The sequence below is a fragment of the Orbicella franksi genome, chromosome 12 (genome assembly GCF_964199315.1).
Source record: "Orbicella franksi chromosome 12, jaOrbFran1.1, whole genome shotgun sequence".
Lineage (NCBI taxonomy): Eukaryota > Metazoa > Cnidaria > Anthozoa > Scleractinia > Merulinidae > Orbicella > Orbicella franksi.
The window spans coordinates 14,380,596-14,401,261 of NC_138156.1; the positions used below are offsets into that span (position 1 = coordinate 14,380,596).

Below are 20,666 nucleotides of genomic sequence, written 5' to 3' on the forward strand. Positions count from 1 at the left end.
CGTTTTTTGCCCAGTGCCCCAACTGACTGAACGTCTGGAAGAGGCTATTGCTTTTCCCCTTCCCTCCCCACCACTGAAAAATACAGAATCGCATCAAACTTCAAAAAATACTTCAATTTGCTGAAACCAAAAAATCCATCTATGATGTTGATTTGGAATGGTGAATTCGATTTCTGTTAACCATGCTTTTGCTTATACTGCCGGCATTAAATGAATTTCCAAGTAGTGACCACATAGGTTTTTCTCTCTCCACAGTTCAAGAATGCAGAAAGTTATTTGCAAGCGTTTCACGGAAAAAGTCTGCCAAGGTACAATATACATTTGGTGTACCATTATAGTGCAGAATTTGATCTACAGCAGTTCAAATTGTTTTTTCCTCTTTTATAAATCAATGTTATTGAAACTGAAGGGTGTTACTTACTTTGTACAATACTTAAAGTAATTTTATTGTCCTTTTTTATTTCAGTGTGTAGCAACATTTCGGAGAAAATCGCAATTGTCCAAGACCCTGGTAGAAGTCCTAATGGATGACAGTGTTTTACCTTATTTTATGGAGTATATGCAAAAACAAAATGCTACAAATCTATTAAACTTTTGGCTGACAGCAGAAACGTTTAGACTTTCAACTATAAGTCGCTTAAGAATTAACTCTATGTCAAGGTTAAAATCTTCGAAAGGTGAGACTGCTAGTGCCATTCCAGATGGAGATGTGACTGCCTTGCCAAATTCTTTGCTTTTGTGTAGCATGGGGAATTCTTTAAATCAACCTAACACTTGTGGTAGTCCAAGTGAAGTTGCAGATCAGTCATGTATTTTAGATGGTGACAATAACGAGTTTGGTGACTTCACTAGTTATGAGCCAGAGAGTTTTACTTCATCAATTCCTATGGAAAAGAATAGCAGTGAAGTTTTGTTGCTATGCAACAATTGTGGACATATAATCAACCCCACCTCATCAAACAAAGATGTATGTGATCATTGTGGACATAAACGAACTTCTAGTGATAACACTTCCATTTCTAGTAATTTGAACCACTCTAGCAATCAAGAGGCACGTTTCAGTTACTGTAGTGGTTTACTTGATGGTTTAAATCAAATGAACTTGAGTAACCAGGCAGAGGGAGAAAGCATTCAAGGTACTACAAATTACATCAATAATGACACTGGTCGGAGACAAATAGGAATTCGATCATCAAAAGTTACTTTTGACCTGACACCAGACTTTGAAAATGAACAACATGGGTTTTGCGGAAGAAGGACAAGAAGTATAGTTATAGATGCTGTCAGTATTTATAGCAAGTATATCTCATTAGAGGCATCAAACCCAATCGGGCTGGAGGAATCCATCCGACGTCAGGTTGAAAGTAAGTGGAACAACTAAAATTGATTAATAATCATCTACAAACAGTAAAACTTAGTATGGGTCACTAAAAAAATGTTCATAGTATGTGAAAGTTTGAAACTACTTGACATACTCAAACTCAATCCTGATAAGATTTAAGTTGATTTTATCATTTTTTTAACAGTCAATCTCTGTAGTGAAGATGGAAGGATTTGTCCAGATTCCTTTCAGCCAGCACAGGTGTTTGCATATGATGTAATGGAAAGGATGTAAGTTGACATATTTGCAGTTTTTTGTCTCTATGAGCCTGATAAGCCAAGCTCCACTGCTTCATTAGTCTCTCTTTTTGTCTTTAGAGTGTGCAGTTTCATTCCCAGTAAACCTGAAAAAGTTAATGCTATCAAGATAAACACAGTGTTTTTTTTGTGTTCTTCCCATAGGTATTTCCCTGCATTTCTTTCCAGTTCATTTTATTGTAAGCATCAAATTGACATCTTGACAAGTGGAAAAGTATTCTTGTCTGACATTTTGTACAATCAAAATGCTATGTTTTACTTCATGGAGGTCAGTAACTTCTTCTCATGTATACTGTATATAACTAACATATATTTACATAAAGGTTGATACCACAGGCAACACGAGATAAGGTAATTTACATGTAGTCAGGGACATTCAATAGAACCTCCATTCAGGGGACATATTTGGAACCAGGAATAGTGTAACCTTATAGAGGTGGCCATCCAGGTCAAGTATTGCAAACTAAAAAATAGGTACCCAATGGGTACTTGTGTCTGCTGCAATGGAATGGAAAAGAATATCTTTACAGATGGCAGTTCAATGGGCTAATACTTAGCCATACCTGAATTTGTGAGAACTCTCAGTTGGGGGAAACTTATGCTGGATTATTTCAAGGATATCTATAAGCGCTGATGGTTTATTTTGTTGTGGAACTTTATTCTTTACTAAGTAATTAATTATGACATGTTCTATGCAGCCACTCTTGATTGTTGACACTTTTTATTTTTAAAAGATATTTTTTCAGCAGCAGGGTTTGATTTTCTTATTTTAGCAGCTGCGAAAGCATTGTGTTTATATCACAGCTGGTCACAGCAACTACAAATATATAATGGGCCCTGGGACGCAGTGTTATGGAACCTTGCGGCTATTAAGGCAGCCATGTTTTGTTTTTTTCTTTCTTCAGGGCTTGACATTGCAACCAATACGGTCGCATTTGCGACTACCTATTTTCCTTTTGCTCCTCAGTTGCAACTCTTACCAAAAATTAAAAGCAGATATATAAAAATTTTAATTGTTTTGTGTCCTAGTTGTTAGGGAAATTTGAACATCTGTGGGCAAAATACTGCCTAATTTACCTTTGACTTGTTCAATCAGATGCCATTTCAGTGGTTTCTATATAAATATGTATCGTTGGCACATATTTTGCTGTTCGGTCCGCTCGCAAAACAAACATGGCAGGTCACTCATGTCAAGCGTGTTTGTTGTTGCAAAGATTTACAGATTTCATAACGATGTACCTCAACAGTTTTAGCTGATTATGCTACCCCGATTTGAAGCCATAGATAGAGCTTAACAGAACATGTGTAAAGAAAGTGTATCAGTGTATCGTCTAAGGTAAAGAATTGGGAAATGTATGTATCAATGGGTCCCCATGCAGCTAATTTTCCAGGAGTTGCAAGTTTGTTTTTATCCAATTACGATGGGATAAGTTCCAGGATTGTATCTGTTCTTGAAGTCGTGGATATCTTTAAATTTGAATGCAAATTTCATTTAGTTTTGTATGGGGTTGAATGTTTGTAGATCAAGTGAACAGTGAACAATCTTTCATGTTCGTTTAAGGTTACGTGCATGCTGTAAGTTTATACATTCATGATCCATTTGAAATGATATAACAGCTGTTGAAATAATAAAGTCAGAGCCTTGTTAACCATTTTTAATATTAATGTGATTTTCAATATTGTGATTTTTAACAATCAATTTATGTTTATTTGGGGCTTAAATTTTTGAACTTGCAACTGACTTTTCACAACTTTTGCAAAATGGCAAATAAACATTTTTTTTTTATTTCAAGCCCTGATTCTTGCTTTTTGACATTCAGTGTTTTCATTCTCTTTAGTGGTTAAATTTTGCTTATCATTGTTATATTTATAATTCAATCTCTTTTTACTAGTCTTTCTGGTATTTCTGTAGTAGTTCATGTAAGAATTCCATTTTTTACTGCTCATGAGTCTTGGATTTGCGTTTATCATTTTCACCGCTTGTGGTGCTTATTGCAATGTTCTTCAGATGTGTTTTCTTTTTCTACTAACTGTATGTTCTTGTCCAGAAAGAACATTTTGCTCTGTGAAACTGAAATCACAATAGCCATTCAATGGTGCTCATTTCCCAAGTAAGAGCTATTTGGTACTGTTGATACATAACGTACTTCATTTATATTACATGACCTGTATAATTTATAAACTGCTCCTGTTTGCTGCCATTATGTATGATGTGGCTCTATCAAAGTCACCAGTCCAATATTTATGCGAGATTCTACAATATAAATTTGTATATTTAGTGATTCTGCAACTGCTTGTATAATTAGTGCATCACACCATGTACCTTGCATTGACATACTTACCAAGTAACGATTCCATGAATTCTGAGTATTGCTTTCAATGAAACGTTCAGGGTTATCACTGAGGTATTAAACAACAGCTTGTAAAAGTGATGATTATCAAATGATTGATGTGTACAAACCTTTCTGGTGAAGAATTTTTTCTTCCTTCAACTGCCACGAAAACATGACAATCGGAGCACTTTCAAAAAAACTTTTGAATACAGATCGTGGATTTAAAGCAGCTTCCTGGACTTTAGGTATTTTTCCTTTCTATTTTAAGTCCCAAAGTAGTAATTTCTACATGTTAGGAACGAAAAAAAGACCTTGGAAGTTGGTAGATTTGGTCCGCAATGCACCATGATTACCAGTCCTGTACTTTTCAAGCACACAATTTTAAGATGAAAAACCATCTTTCTAGGACCCCTTAAGTTCTATAGAAATATGCTCAGTAAGTCGATTCTCATTGGTTTATTTGTCCTCGAGAACAATAGAACAATAAGAAAGCCAAAAGGTTCTCAGGGAGGGTAGGAAAGACAATTGTCCCCACATGTCTTCAATTTTACCCAGAAGACACCATATTTAAGAGGGCAAATACTTGGTGGCTCTATTACGCGCTGGATTCAGCGAAAGTCTTTCAGCTGCTGTTTTAATTATTGATCTTAACAGGAACCAGGGAAGGAGAACCAATCTTTGATAGTCTCATTTGACAACCTCACTTAGCTTTACTGAGTCATTTTTTGTGTCCAGGTAATGTGAGACCGAATTTTAGAAGCTGGCGACTGGTTGTTGTATACTCTGCAAAAGCAAATTTACTAGGGCTGACAATTTTCAAATGAAGGCTTCTGATTTCCACGCAGTTCTATAATTCAACAGTTAAATACTTTTTAGCAGCAAAAGAATTAAATGACTAATGAACGGTTAGAGTTAATCCACAGGAAAAGCTGGTCTTAAGCCAAACATCTGACTTATTGCCCTCCAAATGAGTATGTACATACATGTAGCACTATTATGATTTTAGCTCAGTGACAAACTTGTCAATCAATAAATGGACTCAACGGTGAAACCCAGTAGGCGTTTTTCAAAATCAAGGGGCTTGCGGGCAAGTGTTCCCTCTCTTGCCCCACACCCCCCTCTTACTTCGTCAAATGTTTGCTCTCACTCCAATTTATGTGAGTCAGAATGTGGAAAAGCTCTTTGTATGCGAACGCTTGCTACGCAGGCTATACTGAAAGTGCAGGTTTGTACAAGGTTGTCCAAGACTGAAGCCAAAATGTCACAACGTCTCAGGCTATGTATTCTTTTCAAACAAACTGCTGAAACAAACTCAAACCACCTTTGCCACTTTGACTTTGGAAGATAAAGCAGGCAATTATTTGACCTCTTCAAGCCTGGTTATATCATTTTTTGATGCACAGTACATGTACTTACATGTATTAAAAAGGTCACATTTTTAAGGCTGTTGTCACTTGTGATTTTTGTACTCCAATCATATCAAGCTTCATTGACGGTGTTCCAGTCACCCGAATGGAGGTGTCCCTTTGGTAAAGGTAGCAGTGCCTTGACTTGCCACTTTTAAAATCATTTTAATCATCTTTGTTACTTCAATTGACAGTTCCTGGAGCAAGAAGGGATTCGACATATGCTGGAGTTCTGGTTGACTGCAGATAATTTTCAGTTTCATTTAAAATCACAAATGGAGACTGGCCAGTACAATGCACAACATGCTCTGGATGATGCTATGATCATTTATGACAAGTGAGTGTTTCTATTGATTCCACCCCCAAAGGATCCGCATTTTACAACAGTCACATTTTATGTTTTACTTTTAAGTGATAGCTTGCATGATGCATAATCCTCTGGGGCAAATAGAGGATTTAGAGAATAGGGTTTGAGATACCAACCTTTGAAGGCAGACCCGGTGGGGGGCCTGGGGCATCTCCCTCATGAAAATATTTAAAATTGAGATGGATTTCCCACATTCTGGGGCCAAGTCCGCATGTTATAATGTCTCATTAAAGTCAAAGTCACCTAGACACGAGGGTATAGAGTGAGTTTGGTACACTTTACCTTTGCTTTACTTTCTAACATCAGCTGAGCACTGCTTTGGTAATATGGCAGAGAAACGATCATCATTTGGCGTTGTTGCACGCCAGGTTATGATGACGGGAATTGAATGTATGAACGTATATATCTTTTTTGGAGGAAAGGTGTTTTTGAATGAGGATTTAAATTGTGGAAATCCGACAGAAATCACTGAAACCAGCAAAAACGTTAACTTACGGTGGAACTAGCCAGAGCTGGCTCGTTTCAGTGGCGAAGTGCTGCTTCCACCAGTCCATGTATGGCGATGCTGACAAATCTAAGGTTACTGCATATTGTCACTGAGTTGTTCCTTGTTGTTTTACACTATATTACAATGCAGGGAACTGAAACTATGGTCTGAATTTTTTTTTGTGGGGGGGGAAGGTGTTTTCAAATATGGATTTAGACTGTGGAAATACGAACAGAAATGTCGAAATCAATGAAAATGTGACTTTGAGGAGGAACAAACAAGCTTTTAAAGAATTCTTTCCAATTGCTTAAATTGGAAAATTTACTGCGATGATCATTCTTTGCTTTCATCTACAACCGCAGTTCAAATATGAATTATTTCATATATACTTCATATCATATATACTTCTCTCCTCACAGGAAGATATGAACTCAACTAATTGACCTCGCTCCCAATGTGTGGCTTCATAGCTCAGTTGGTAGAGCATCGCACCAGTATCGCAGAGGTCATGGGTTTGAATCCCTTTGAAGCCCTGATTTTTTCAGGCTTCTTCTTTTCAATTGCTTAAATTGGAAAATTTACTGCGATGATCATTCCTTCCTTTAATACTAACATTACTGACATTTCTTACATTGTTATATTTCTTACAATACGAATGTTACTTTCAAAACCAATGCTACCTACAGTAGTAACAATACTTACAACACTCACTACTAACACTACATAATATAATATATAGATTTAGCCAAGCCTAAAAGTGGAGCTCCTGATTACAATAATTAACCATGAATGAAAAGAGGATTTTTTCCCCCTGGATCAGAAACTCAAAAAATGATCAATTGTGATTGTTCAGCGTGTGATTTCACTATTTTTTCTTAATCTAGTTACATTTTAACAAACCATACCTAATAAGTGTACCCAAGTTTGTAGAAATTACATTCACAATATATAAGGGACTTTCCAAGAGACGATTGTGCAAGGAAAATGTCGGAAGAACACATCAGGGTTTAATTTGCGCCAAAATTTTGCCTTTGCATGTACTCCCTCCCTCTCCCCCAGAGTAAAAACCTGGCTTGAGCCCACGATCCAATCAAAAACCCAGTATTTGGTCAACAGTCAACTTCAAAAAACACACGACTTCGATTAGCTCTTGACCTGAGCCTGCGATATGGTCACGTTGTACCGGTAAGCAGATACCTTTTTTTGACAGCTGTCAATTAATCATAGCATGGATGTCTAATATCAAAGATGTACCTATGGTAATGGTGCTTAACTCTCATTTTTAGTGCAGAATGCACTATTGGGATGGTTTTGGGGGCTGCCTGTCGCTTAGGAACTAATGCACTAAGGTGTTAACTTTAATCTTTGTTTGATTAATTTCAATTAATTAATTAGTCAGTCTAGAGACAAGGAAATGGTGTGGTTGAGCTGGGAAAGGTGCACGTGTACCCTACGTAAAATGTGTTATAACTACGTCAGTAGTCAACATCACAAAGCTATATATTTGTTTCAAGTAACCCCTTGCTCTCCTTGTGGTACTATTCTCTTAAGTACAAAACCAATTTGCTCTAAAAGCATGCGCAGATTAGTTAGCGTTTGTGTCTTCTATACATTAGGTTGAGGATACATTGCATACGGGATAGCACACAAATGTTGAGTAGTTTTCCTTATGGTAGAACCCAACATGTAAGAGGCATGCATTCTAGCATCGCAAGTGTTATATACTAGGTTTCCACATGTTTTTTTTATGTCATGTAATGTCAGGTACTAGGTAGTGCCACTTGTCCCTTTTTAGTGCAAAAGTTTAACGTATCTTTTAGAATTACCCACAGGTCGGTTCAACAAATATCATCTGCTGTTTTCAAACTACAATAGAATGTTTGTCAGGGTTTAAATAAAGAAGGAAAATGTGAAGTTTCTCATCAGCGGCTTATTTATTTCTTGCCTTAACTGCATTTGTAAGAGAGACCAAAAAGTTCATGAGTTAGTGGCTTAAATATTCTGCAAATTGTAAATTTGTGACAAAAGAAACCAGGAAAGTGCTCAGATATTGCTGCAGACGCCATGGCACCTAATGAAAGCGCAAATTAGTTTAATCAGTCTTTGAGGAGACTCGTTCATTGATGCAGGATAATATTGGCCAAGTACCGCTGTTTACCTTCAATACTTCTCATTGAAACAATTCCCAGTGGTATTAATCGATATTGTTGTGTGTTAATTTTGAATTGCTTTATTGTTAACAACAAAGGTGGCAACAGAAAAAGAAAGTGGTATTCCGTGACTATCTGGTAATTTTAAATTAGTTCTTGTTCATCTGTGATAAGAAAATTTGCGTTTTGAGAAAAAACAAAATTGTTTCTCTTCCATTTCTTGGTCAGATATTTAACTTTCTTTCACTTATCCCCAAAAACAAGCTCATTTTCTGTGTGTTTTAGAGAAACTAAGAGTTTCATGTTACATACCTTTGCGAGGAAAATAAAAGTATCAAGTTACAAAATTGGCGCAAAGAGCTAAATTGTCACGTTTGTTCAATGTATTATTGAGTAATATTTAAAAGCTGTCGTGGCAAACAGTACTTGTACGTAATTTTCAGACCTTGAATGAGAATAGAACCTTGAAACGTACTCACTGCTAAGGGGAAAAGCCCTAGCAGACTACCAAGGTAGATACAAACCGGAAGTGAACCGAGCAGGGATGAGTATTTATGGGACTCATGGCAGAGCTATCAATTGCAGTCTGCACTATCTCAGATTGTCTCACTCATTAAGGAATGGGGCTTGGCGTACAGACAGATGGACGTACGTACAGACAGTCACATGACAACCAAAATTTTTGAGATTGATGGGTTACCAAATTTTCTAAGGTATGGGGCTCCACTCGTGCACCAGCTCTGCTACTAATAGAAACATTGCTTACAATGCTAAACATCACTTACAATACTAACGTTGCAATTACACTACAGGATGTAATACTAAGGAGAGCACGGAAAAAGAACAAACCATTTTAATAAAACCTGCTTATTACACAAAGTGTAAAAACAGGCTTTGAATTTGCGTGACATGATACATTATTATTTACTATTATGCTAATGGTAAAAAAGAAAGGGGAGTTGCTTATACTAATACCAGAATAAAGGAATCCAACTTTTTGTAATGTTGTACAAGTTTACCATTTCTTTTGGCAATCAAAAATTTTATGTGAAGAGTGGCTTTCAATTTAGCCTTGGAAACGTCTACAGATGGTTTTGTATTATCAAGCTTACACCTACAGATATAAAACTTTGCAAGGAAAAGAATGTGGTTAATTGCTATAAAGTCTTTATCAATATCAAATTTACCAAACAAAACATCTATGAGTGAAAAATCTACTACTTTGTTTTTATGGATGGCCAGCCATGATAACACCTCTTTCCAGAAGATCTCAGTTGTCTTACAGAAAAATAGTAAATGCTCAAGGGACAGAGGGTACAAAATGGCAAATCTACAGTCTTGAATTTAATAATTTATTATTTGTAAAAATAAAACCGTTTAGCAATTTGTATTGAAATACTCTCAACTTTGTGTTCAAAGTAACATTGAAGGCTAATGAATAGATTTCTTTCCAGTCGAGAGAGAGGTTAGGGTACTCATCTTTTAATTTAGCTTGAGGGGTCAGAGGAATTTCTTTATGGGAACTCTCTATAAAGTGTTTTGGAGGAGATGCTTGAAAGATCAAACATCTGGCCCCTTATTGGCACTTGAAACAAATTTTCAATGAAAGGATGCGGTTCAACATGAACACTTTTTCCCTTAATTGTGGAACGCCATTCATTCCGTATGGCACTGACCACTCCCATTAAGAGGAAATATTGACTTGGACTTAGTTTTGCATTAACGATTTTTTCACTTCCTAGAAAGATATTATCTTTAGAAAGCAAATTTCCGACTTTACTTATCCCACGTGTATTGCAAAAGAAGACATGATACAAAGATTTATCATCACTCAGAGCGTATTTATTATTCCACACAAGTTGATTCATTATATCTTCATAAGAACACAGTTCCTTCCCTGTGAGAGTGGACCATACATCCAGGCAGTCTTTGTAAAACCCAGGCATAGATATGGGCAAATTATGACAGTCAAAATGGCACTACAAAATGAACTTTCCTCCTACTTTTCCAAATAACAACTCAAGAAAGGTTTCCAAGGACTACAATGGTGGACAAAATTCCTTGGGACACTTGCATCATTGCATGAATTATCTGTGTTTTAAAAACGGAGTTTGAAAAAGCACTGTTATCCTTTTCAAAATTCTTGTCTGCCCCCCCCCCCCCCCACCCCATACAATGTTGAAACTCTGGAGAAATGTCCAACATTGTAGATGGGGTAGGGGGAGGGGCTGAGCAAGTGTAGTTGAATCAATGCGTGACTGTTTGTTTGGCGCATTTGAAAAAGTGCCACAAGTGCAAATATGTCCCAAGATTTTTGTCCATGATTGTCTGAATTTGAGTTAGAAAATAAAATGTCACTTTTCAGTGTTTTTCTACAGTTTAAATGGTTTTTTCCTGTAAATCCCTTTGACAAAACGTTTTAGGGGCTGGGAGGTGAACTACATCTCCTTCAAGCGCCTCCAAAAGATCGGCCCAGGGTCCTACCTAAAGCCATTTAAGAAAATTACTTCAGTTTGCTCTGCCCTTATCCAGGCGAAAGAGCCCATGGCTCAATTCGAAAATGTGTTGAAAATAACTTTCAGTGGCAAGAGAATAAAGCTCTTACCACAGTTTGAGTTTCCGTGGACGTAAATATTGCAGAATTTTCCTCGTCCCTTAGAGAGAGCCTCGTACACAGCTCCACAAAGAACCAATGGCATAATTTCTTGGTTTGCCAGAACCTAGAGAGCTGCCTCCAAGCATTGTCCTGCACACCTCATAACACATTCGCCATCTTTGGCTTCTTCTAAGAGTTGCACTCTTGTTTTCTTTAGAACGTGCCATCAGCGATTCAGCAGTAGAAAATTCTTTCACTAAAGCTAGGGCTTTGTCCACAGCTTTATGGCAATGATTAGCCATAAACTGCGTGAAACACAGCTTCCCTTCTCGTTCTTGAGCCGTCGTGAGGCAAACCAACTGTAGCCTGCTGGTGATCAATTTCGCTTGGATGATTTTAGAGACGTCATAGACAGTCAATCGTTCTTCGTCTCATTTCCTCTTTATCCCAGCAGAAACTTCTTTCCCCTTTCGCTTTTTTCCTGCCATAGCTGCCTATGTTTTAGGTACCATGGTCAAGTCAGGGTGCCCCAGAGAGTGTAGTGCCTCAGTATCTTCTTTGGTGACGTTCTTATATGCGCTATAGTAACCATTATGGTGATCACTGAAATGGACTTGAATGTGAATTTTTCGTTCAAGTACTTCTTGACCTGTAGCCACCGACCTCTCTTTTCTCATTTCACAGCCATGTGGAAATGATAATAGTTAAGATCGTCACTGCTTTCAGAGTGTAAATTAGCATGAGCCTCTATGCATACTACCCAGTGCAGTATATTAATGCCATAGAACTTCCACGCTTCTATGATGGCTTGAATAAAGTTCTCTCTTGTTGGAAACTTTGATGTGTCAGCTTGACTGTACGTTATGATGTACACCATTCACTGAGTTTGCAAATCAAGCGACGCCATGATCACTGAGATTACATACACTGTACAAGGCCTTTTATTTCTTCCGAAATCAACTCCTTTACCAGTGGGACCAGAAACAAAAAATTCTGAAAAGCCGTAAAACAGTTCTTAGAAATGTCATTTTAATCTGAGATGTTCATATAGTTGTGTTCCAATAACACATAGGCCTGTAAAACACCCCAGTTGTGAATTTTCCCACGAGATGCGCATATACGCGAAATTCAGACAATGGTGGACAAAATTCCTTGGGACACTTGCGTCATTGCATGAATTATCTGTGTTTTAAAAACGGAGTTTGAAAAAGTACTGTTATCCTTTTCAAAATTCGTTTCTACCCCCCCCCACCCCATACAATGTTGAAACTCTGGAAGAATGTCCAACATTGTAGGTGGGGTGGGGGGAGGGGCTAAGCAAGTGTAGTTGAATTCACGCGTGACTGTTTGTTTGGTGCATGTGAAAAAGCGCCACAAGTGCAAATTTGTCCCAAGACTTTTGTCCATGATTGTAGCGTAATCTTTATTATAACATAGCGCATGCTAGTACCATCTGATATCTATTGAGCCATCATGAACGAAATGAACGCACGGCCATGCATATGTAAGATGACATGTGCAGTTTCAAATTAACTGCAAACTTTAGTCGAGTTTAGTGCAAGTTCCTTTTGTTTAAGTTTCAGCAAAGTGAAGATTGTTCTGAACAATCCAAACTCTACTTCAAGCCTTTGACTTTTTGGCAAGCTAAGATGTTTACTTAAACCTGAATATTTTGACTTTGTTTGTGTACATTTTCATTGAGTATTTTTCACTTTGTTTGCCTACATTAATTTTTCATTATATTTAATTCGAAGAAGCGCATTTTCCATTGACAAGTTTAGAAACCAGGTTTTCGTTCAACCATTGCTCAACTTATTGTGACGTGTTAGGATCCTGATGACCTTTGTTTTCCTTCATCGTGCATTGTGAGAACTTTGTAGTCAATCAGGCTCGAAGTAGAGTCAAAGGCTCATGGGTAAGATCCTCATCGAGCACTTGAAGAATGGAACTGATAAGAGGCTAAGAGCAGAGCAAGCAGGATTCCGACAAGGAGGAAGCACCACAGAACAAATATTCATCTTGCGCAACATTATCGAGCAGTCGTGTGAGTGGGAGGGCCCCGTAATTGTTAATTTCATTGACTTCAAGAAAACCTTTGACTCGTTGCACTGACCAAGCCTCTGGGACATCATGAGGAGATGTGGCATACCAGAAAAGATCATAAGAGTAGTCCAACTTCTATACCAAGATAGTGAGTGTGCAGTTCTGGATGGAGGCCACACATCTGAGTGGTTTAAAGTCGAAACAGGTGTCAAGCAAGGGTGCATGATGTCTGGGTTCCTGTTTCTCCTTGCCATTGACTGGATAATGTTCGAGACAACCAAGCAAGCCAACATCAGAATAAGATGGAGGTTCATGGACCAACTAGAAGATCTTGACTTCGCCGATGATATTGCTCTGATCTCCACCACCCAACATCAGATGCAAAGGAAGACAGACAAGCTCACAGAAGCTGCCCAGAGAGAAGGTTTAAACGTCAGTAAGACCAAAACCCAAGTCATGAGGCAAAACTGCAAGAACACAGAGCCAATCAAGTTCCAAAATGGCAACACCATCAAAGGAACCAAGGATTTCACCTATCTAGGAGCTGTTGTAAGCACAGAGGGAGGTTGTGACAAAGATATGGATAGTAGGTTGAGTAAGGCCAAAGCAGCGTTCAGAAAGCTAAGGAGAATATGGAGCTCAAAGCAGTACAATAGGAGTCAGTCCTTTTGTATGGAAGTGAGACATGGAAGACCAATGTCCAAGACAATAGAAAACTAGACTCCTTCCAATACCAGTGCCTCAAAAGAAGCCTGGGCATATTCTAGCCTTACATAGTATCAATTGATGAGCTTAACGAAAGAACAGAATGTACGAAGATGAGTATGGTAGTAAAGAAAAGGAGATGGAGGTTTTTAGGACACGTTCTTAGGATGCCCAGAGAGCATCACTGTGCCACAGCACTCACCTGGACACCTACAGGCAAAAGGAAAGTCGGCCGCCCCAAAACAACCTGGCGCCGCACTGTGGAGAAAGAGAGGGCAATGGCGGGCTGGAAGTCCTGGGAAAAAGTGAAAGCTCTGGCTAAGGACGGGAGCAAGTGGAAGAAGAGTAGTGCAGCCTTAAGCACAATGGATCGTGAAGAAGATAGGTGAGGTGAGGTGACAATTACGTTTATGATGGCTCAATAGGAATTAGATAGGACTCTGTGAAAATGTGTTAAATGGAAGTGACATGCACCCCATTGATCCTTTACTAACTTATTTACATTCACCTTCAAAAAGGAGGATGTCAGACAAACTACTTACTGAAATAATTCGTCGAACGGATGGCGAACAAATCCTGAGCGTTACCCTGAATCAAATAAACAACACTCGAATTCATTAGATAGGACTCTGTGAAAACGCATCAAATGGAAGTGACATGCACCTCATTGATCCTTTACTAACTTATTTACATTCACCTTCAAAAAGCAGAATGTCAGACAAACTACTTACTGAAATAATTCGTCGAATGGATGGCGAACAAATCCTGAGCGTTACCCTGAATCAAATAAACAACACTCGAATTCATTAGATAGGACTCTGTGAAAACGCATCAAATGGAAGTGACATGCACCTCATTGATCCTTTACTAACTTATTTACATTCACCTTCAAAAAGCAGAATGTCAGACAAACTACTTACCGAAATAATTCATTGAACAGATGGCGAACAAATCCTGAGCATTACCTTGAATCAAATAAACGACACTCGAATTCATTCCAGAAAACAACTTGGGTCTTGTTCAGCTTTAACAATTGTATGATTCAATCACAACAAATCCAAGATGTATACACCTCAAAAAGCACAATGGTAGGCAAATTACTTAAGTACTTACCAACATAATTGCCGAACGAGGGAAAAGAAATTGATTTTAACAATTGTTATACTGGAAGTATAACAAGTATGATTTTTAAGAATACAAAAAAAGTGTTTAGTGTTTTGTTCACTCACTGAGTTGAAAAATAAACAATATTGTGTTCAATTACAGCAATAATTTGAAACATTAACTAAGAGAAATTGATTTCAACACCTGTTATACTAGAAGGAGCCCAAATAAATATTACAAAATTCAACCGACTCTTGTTTACTAACTCAGTTCACTCATTGGCACTTACCGATAGGTACAACTAGTATACCTTTGCGAGGAAAACAAAAGTACCAAGTTACAAACATTGGCATGAAAAGTGAAGTTTTCATGTTTGCTACTTTAATGCATTATTGAATTTAAAACGAACAAAAATCAATGTAAAATATCACAGTAAAATTCAAAAGCTGTCATCACAAGTAATTTTTGGACCTTGAATGAAAATACACACATGAAACATACACACTGCTAAGATAACATCTTATCAAGGTTTGTGTCCATTTATATTCTGCAAGGGGAGAAGCCCTAGCTGACTACCGAGGTAAATACAAACCGGTAGTAAACTGAGCAGGGGCGAGAACCTGTGTGACTACAGTCCTAGAGCTATCAATTGCACTCTACACTATCTGAGATTGTCTCACTAGTTAGTTTAATTTAGGGGGTTTGACTGAACCTCCTGAACCCCCCTAGATCCACCCCAGATCCTTCCTGTAGATGTTGGAAAATTGGATGTGTACATAGTGCTGTTAATATTGATCATGTTGTAAGTAATGTGGTTTGATTTTCTCTGGATTTTCCAGTGTGTACTTGTTGGTTGTTTGGGAGAATGCATTTCCTTTACACTGATTTGCATTCTTAACTACCTGTCTGGCTTCCTGAGACAAAGGAAGTTTTCCTAATTACGTGACTGTTGTTTCATATGACTCATAAGTCTCAGTTCTTGGGCAGTCAAAGGATGTTCAGGATCAAAGAAATGACAAGTTCAAATATTAGACCAGCAGCAATACTACAAGTGACTGCCCTCATCCATCTGTTCCATGCTAATTCAAAAGTCTACAACATTGGTGGTTTTTTCAGTTGAAGTAAATGCCATATCTTGTTGGTAAATAAGATTACATAGTTTCATGCTAGATGAGTGTTAGTAGCAGTTATTTCAAGTGGTTTTTTAACCCATCATAGGTATTTTTCCATGCAAGCAAGTGTCCCTCTTGGTGTGGATGATGTCACAAGGATTGAGATAGAGAATAGTATTTGTCGTGAAGGTGGACCTCTACCTGAATGCTTCACTTATCCCATGGAACATGTCCTTTGTCTTCTTGAGGAGGTAACACATTTAATGTGAGGTTTCAAATGATTTGGACCATAACTCAGTATCTTCTTACATAATTATGTGGGATTAGTGGCCCCTTGTTAGAGGTTACTGGTACATATTTTAGTGTTAATGTGTGTTTGTGGCTTAGATCAAAACTAAGTATTTCCAACTCAGTACCCTCTTACGGAGTTGGAGGTGTCCCTTACTGTAGGTTGCCAAACGGAGTTCATGAGTAGCTACTGAACCATATTTTAGTATTCCCTTATGTGAGATGTCCCCGAGAAGAAACGTTGCAAGACAATAAAAGTTTTATTTAGTTCCATGCTCTGCAACTCAAATCCCCTTTGTGGCATCACCCTGTTTTTATCATTCAATGGGTGGGATATGCTACAATATTGTATCTTTAACTTAGTTATATTGTCATTATATTTCAGGTGTTTTTTCCAAGTTTCCTAAAAAGTCAAGTGTACTCCAAGTATCTTACAGAGCTGTTTAATTCCATTAGAGACAATCCTTCTTCCCAAGTGCTCTCAGCCTCTGTTAGCAGTGAAGATGATATTCAGGGACTGGATGCTCAGAGTGAGGAAAATAGTCATCTGGTAAAATCTACATTTGGCTCTGATGTTGATCTTAAGGAACACCCAGATGCCCTTTGGCAAAGACCTAACCCTGGGTAAGTTCATGGTGTAGGTAAAGTTAGTTGTAAGACATTTGGGCCCAGGGAGCCAGTACTATCTGTATGCATGCATCATTTTTGTGGCAAGTTTCTGTCTTTTAGCAGTGGAAAAATTGGTCCTATATTCATTGTGGTCTTGTTGTTTCTTATGTTATGCAGGAGGCAGTCCAAATTCACACAGACCTTAAGTTTCCCACTTAATAACAAACTAATGATTGTACCTACAATCGAGAACAAAAGTCCCTGAAACACTTACGTGATTTAACAAATTATCTATTTTTTAGTTTTAAAAACACATTGCTGTTCCCCCTCCCCACCCAATACAATGTTAAAACTCAGGAGAAATTGCAAGTACTAGTCTTGAGGGGTGTGGTAGAGGTTAGGCAGGTGAAGTTGGACTCACGTCTGGCATGTGCGCAAAAGCGCCAAAAGATCAAATTTATCCCAAGACTTTTGTCTATGATTGTAGTTACAACACGTAATGCATATTTTAATGTTGCTGTTATTGGTGATGCTTAAAAGAAAATTGGGTGGTATGCTAATAATTACTGTTCTAGATTTTTAAAACATGGATGCAAATTAGTATGGTTGGCCATTCGTTTCAAAATTACTATACGCGGGTTTTTCTGCCGCGTATAATTGTTTACATACGTTACGTATGGGCTTCAAGCCCATGTATACGACCATTTAGATCGCTTATATACACATTTTTAATGGGCCACATATTTGCGTAAATTAAAGCGCGGCGATATGCGAAATAAATGCCCAAATATACGCGTCCTACAAGGACCCATATATACGCGTGCTAAAATGCGCGTATATGAGGGTCTCGTAAATTATGTTTTATATGCCAGCACGAAATGTGCCTTTTAAGAGAATGGCTGTTCGTGTATGATAGCAATGAAAATTACTTTAACTAGGAATCGTCAATATGGCGGCAGTGGTAAAATGCCTTGTCTTGGTCTATCAGCTATTTAATGTTTGTTACTGCAGCTCTCCAGTGAATGAACTTCTAGAAACAGTTATGCGTGTTTTGAATGACTGTTCAATATTTTATCCTAACGCTAATCGTCGTGAAGTTGCTGTGGATTACTCTGTTCATCGTTTAGTGGCCTGCGTAGTTTGGCGGTTTTTAGGCAATTTGAACTTGCTAAGAAAGCGGCGAAGCCGCGATAACGAGCGCCAAATGCGGCGTAGCCACGAGGAGCCTGCTGGGTTCCTGCTCGTTTTCGCGGCTTTGTCGCTTTGTGCGCTCGCGCTCAAATTGCTTAAAAAATTGCTAAATGTCCAAGCTATGCAGGCTAATCCTTTAGTTGACTCATTGGACAGAGGTACCAAGGCGAATGCTGAGAGGATACGGCCTCTAGAATCGCTGGTGAGACAAATGCAATATTTACTAAGATGGGAAATGTTTGCATTAAGAGCAGTTTCATGCACCTCAGTGTACTCCCATTAGGGCTTTGCCAACTGCATCAGCTTCTAATGGAAGAGTGGGTCATCCAGCCTATGATATATCAATACCTCAAGGGGAGTTTTAGGAAACAATGTGATTTTAGTGTAAGTCCTATTAGGTCTTCACCAGATAATTCATCTGGTCGGGTGTTATCATCAAATGTGTCCCTGACAGCTAGTATTTCCAGTATTACATATATCTTGTAAAATCACTGCGTTCACCCATATTGGTTGTGCGTACAGTATGGTTATTCCATGCCTCAACTAGGAGATTTAACTGGTTGTTAATTCTGGAAAGAACTATGTAATACAAACAGGACAGATCGATTATGCTGGTCGATTCCAGGATGCCATTTTCTTCCATCTGGTAGAACAGAGTGTAGTAGTATGTAGAACTGACCGACTTCAATAAAGACCTCTCTCCAGAGATGCTCAATTCACTGGTTGTGTACAGACAACCCAGCAATTTTGCTTCCCCTATTAAATCCCCTGTGCCATAGCATAGCTCTTCCTACCTCTAAATTTTCAACCCCTTCATCTGAACACACTCTAGAGGGCAATCCATAACTTTGCACAGCAGCTAAGAACAGAGCGAGCCCAGTCGCAGCAGAATTGTTTGTTGCACAACTTAAAGTCTAAAGCCCTGTCAAAACCACCATGTATTACAAACCTCCAACTGATAAGGTAGTATAGTCCATCAATGTGCCAGGGGGAATTAGGTCCCTGACGCCTTGTGATGGTATTGAACCACCTCAAATCAGACCCTGCTGGGTCAGTTCGAAAAAAACTTTCCCTTACACGCTGACGCTGAACATAGATATTTCTATTTCGCATGATATTGATACCAGAATTGGAAAACCCACGTCAGTCTTATTTCTCGAATCATCAGGGCCGGGTTGTTCGAAAGCCGGTTAACGCTAACCCAGGATTAAAAGTTGACCCAAATACAAATTTTTCTCTACAAAAATGTTTTCCACTGCTTATGCTTTGTGTAGTTTGAGATTACTCAAGTTCAAAACTGAACTGCAAACATTTCCCATCTATGTAGTAAGTATTGAATTTGTCTCACCAGCAATTTAAGAGCTAGAATTCTCTCAGCATTTGCTTGGGCACCTCTGTCCTAAACGGTGAACAGAATCCACAGCAACTTCACGACGAACGATCAAGTTCTCTGCCATGGTACGATTAGCGTGAGAATTAAATCTTGAACAGTCATTCAAAAGACGCATAACTGTTTCTAGAAGTTCAGTTACTGGGGGAACTGCAGTAACAAACATTAAATAGCAGACAAACCAGGACAAGCTATTTCACCACTGCCGCCATATTGACGATGTTTAGTTTAAGTAATTTTCATTGCTATCATACACGAACAGCCATTCATTTAAAAAGGCACATTTCGTGCTGGCATATACAACCCAAATTTACGAGACCCGCATATACGCGCATTTTAGCACGCGTATATATGGGTCCTTGTAGGACGAGTATATTTAGGCATTTATTTCGCATATCCCCGCGCTTGAATTTACCCAAATATGTGGCCCTTTAAAAATGCGTATATACACGATCTAAACGGTCGTATATATGGACTTAAAGCCCATGCGTAACGTATGTAAACACGTATACACGGCAGAAAAACCCGCGTATACCCTGTCGTAATTTTGAAACGAATGGCCAACCATAAATTAGTAGTTACAATATTAAAAAACATTGATTAACCAATATTTAACAATTATTGTGCAAGGTTGAGCAAAATATTGTTATCTGGGAGGCATTGACAAATCACTATATTTTGCGATAGCCAAAAATAGTTTTACCATTTGATCACCAAGTTTGTTTTTATATTTAAATCACTCTCTATCAGCTCAGGGTAGCGATCTGCCATTTTTCACGCAAGAGCATGGTTACGAATACGCATAAGCAGAATATTATTTGCAGCAAAGCGCATTAGACGGTACTATACACGAGCAGACCATTATTTGTTGGCAGTTACTTCCACGTCACATGTTTGTCTGTCGGCCATTAAAAAGGAAGGAAAAAATGCATCGAATGGTAATTTTTTTTATTGGTAATGCTAGTCACTAGTTTAGGAACTAGTTTTGATTGTTTGATTGTTTTCAGACTATCCCTGGGAAAAGTAAATGAGTTTGGAATTTTTGAGCCAATCTTTGAGCCTGAGCCAGACAGTGGCAATGGTACCTCTACAGGTATGTCAACAAATCCAGTCTTTTAGTTTGGAACCTAGCGATACCTCCCCTAATAGAATGTTGAACTAATCACAGTGGAATCCAGCTGTCTGGAATTCTCTAGGGTAATGCACAATAGGTGAGGTTACAGCGGGGAACCTCAGCTGTTAGTATT

At 38.3% G+C, this 20,666-nt stretch overlaps 1 protein-coding gene across 5 annotated transcripts in view; it reads left to right on the forward strand.

The window, feature by feature from the left end:
• The window catches only part of LOC145462388 (A-kinase anchor protein 10, mitochondrial-like), a 77,106-nt gene that overhangs the window by 46,998 nt on the left and 9,442 nt on the right, over positions 1–20,666 (forward strand). For all 5 annotated transcript variants that reach the window (XM_081445899.1, XM_081445902.1, XM_081445901.1 and 2 more), the window contains 8 exons: positions 256–308; positions 467–1,364; positions 1,527–1,611; positions 1,783–1,906; positions 5,572–5,714; positions 16,048–16,192; positions 16,615–16,853; positions 20,427–20,512. In XM_081445899.1, the coding sequence (XP_081302025.1) occupies positions 256–308; positions 467–1,364; positions 1,527–1,611; positions 1,783–1,906; positions 5,572–5,714; positions 16,048–16,192; positions 16,615–16,853; positions 20,427–20,512 (1,773 nt within the window). The remainder of the gene's footprint in view (positions 1–255; positions 309–466; positions 1,365–1,526; positions 1,612–1,782; positions 1,907–5,571; positions 5,715–16,047; positions 16,193–16,614; positions 16,854–20,426; positions 20,513–20,666) is intronic.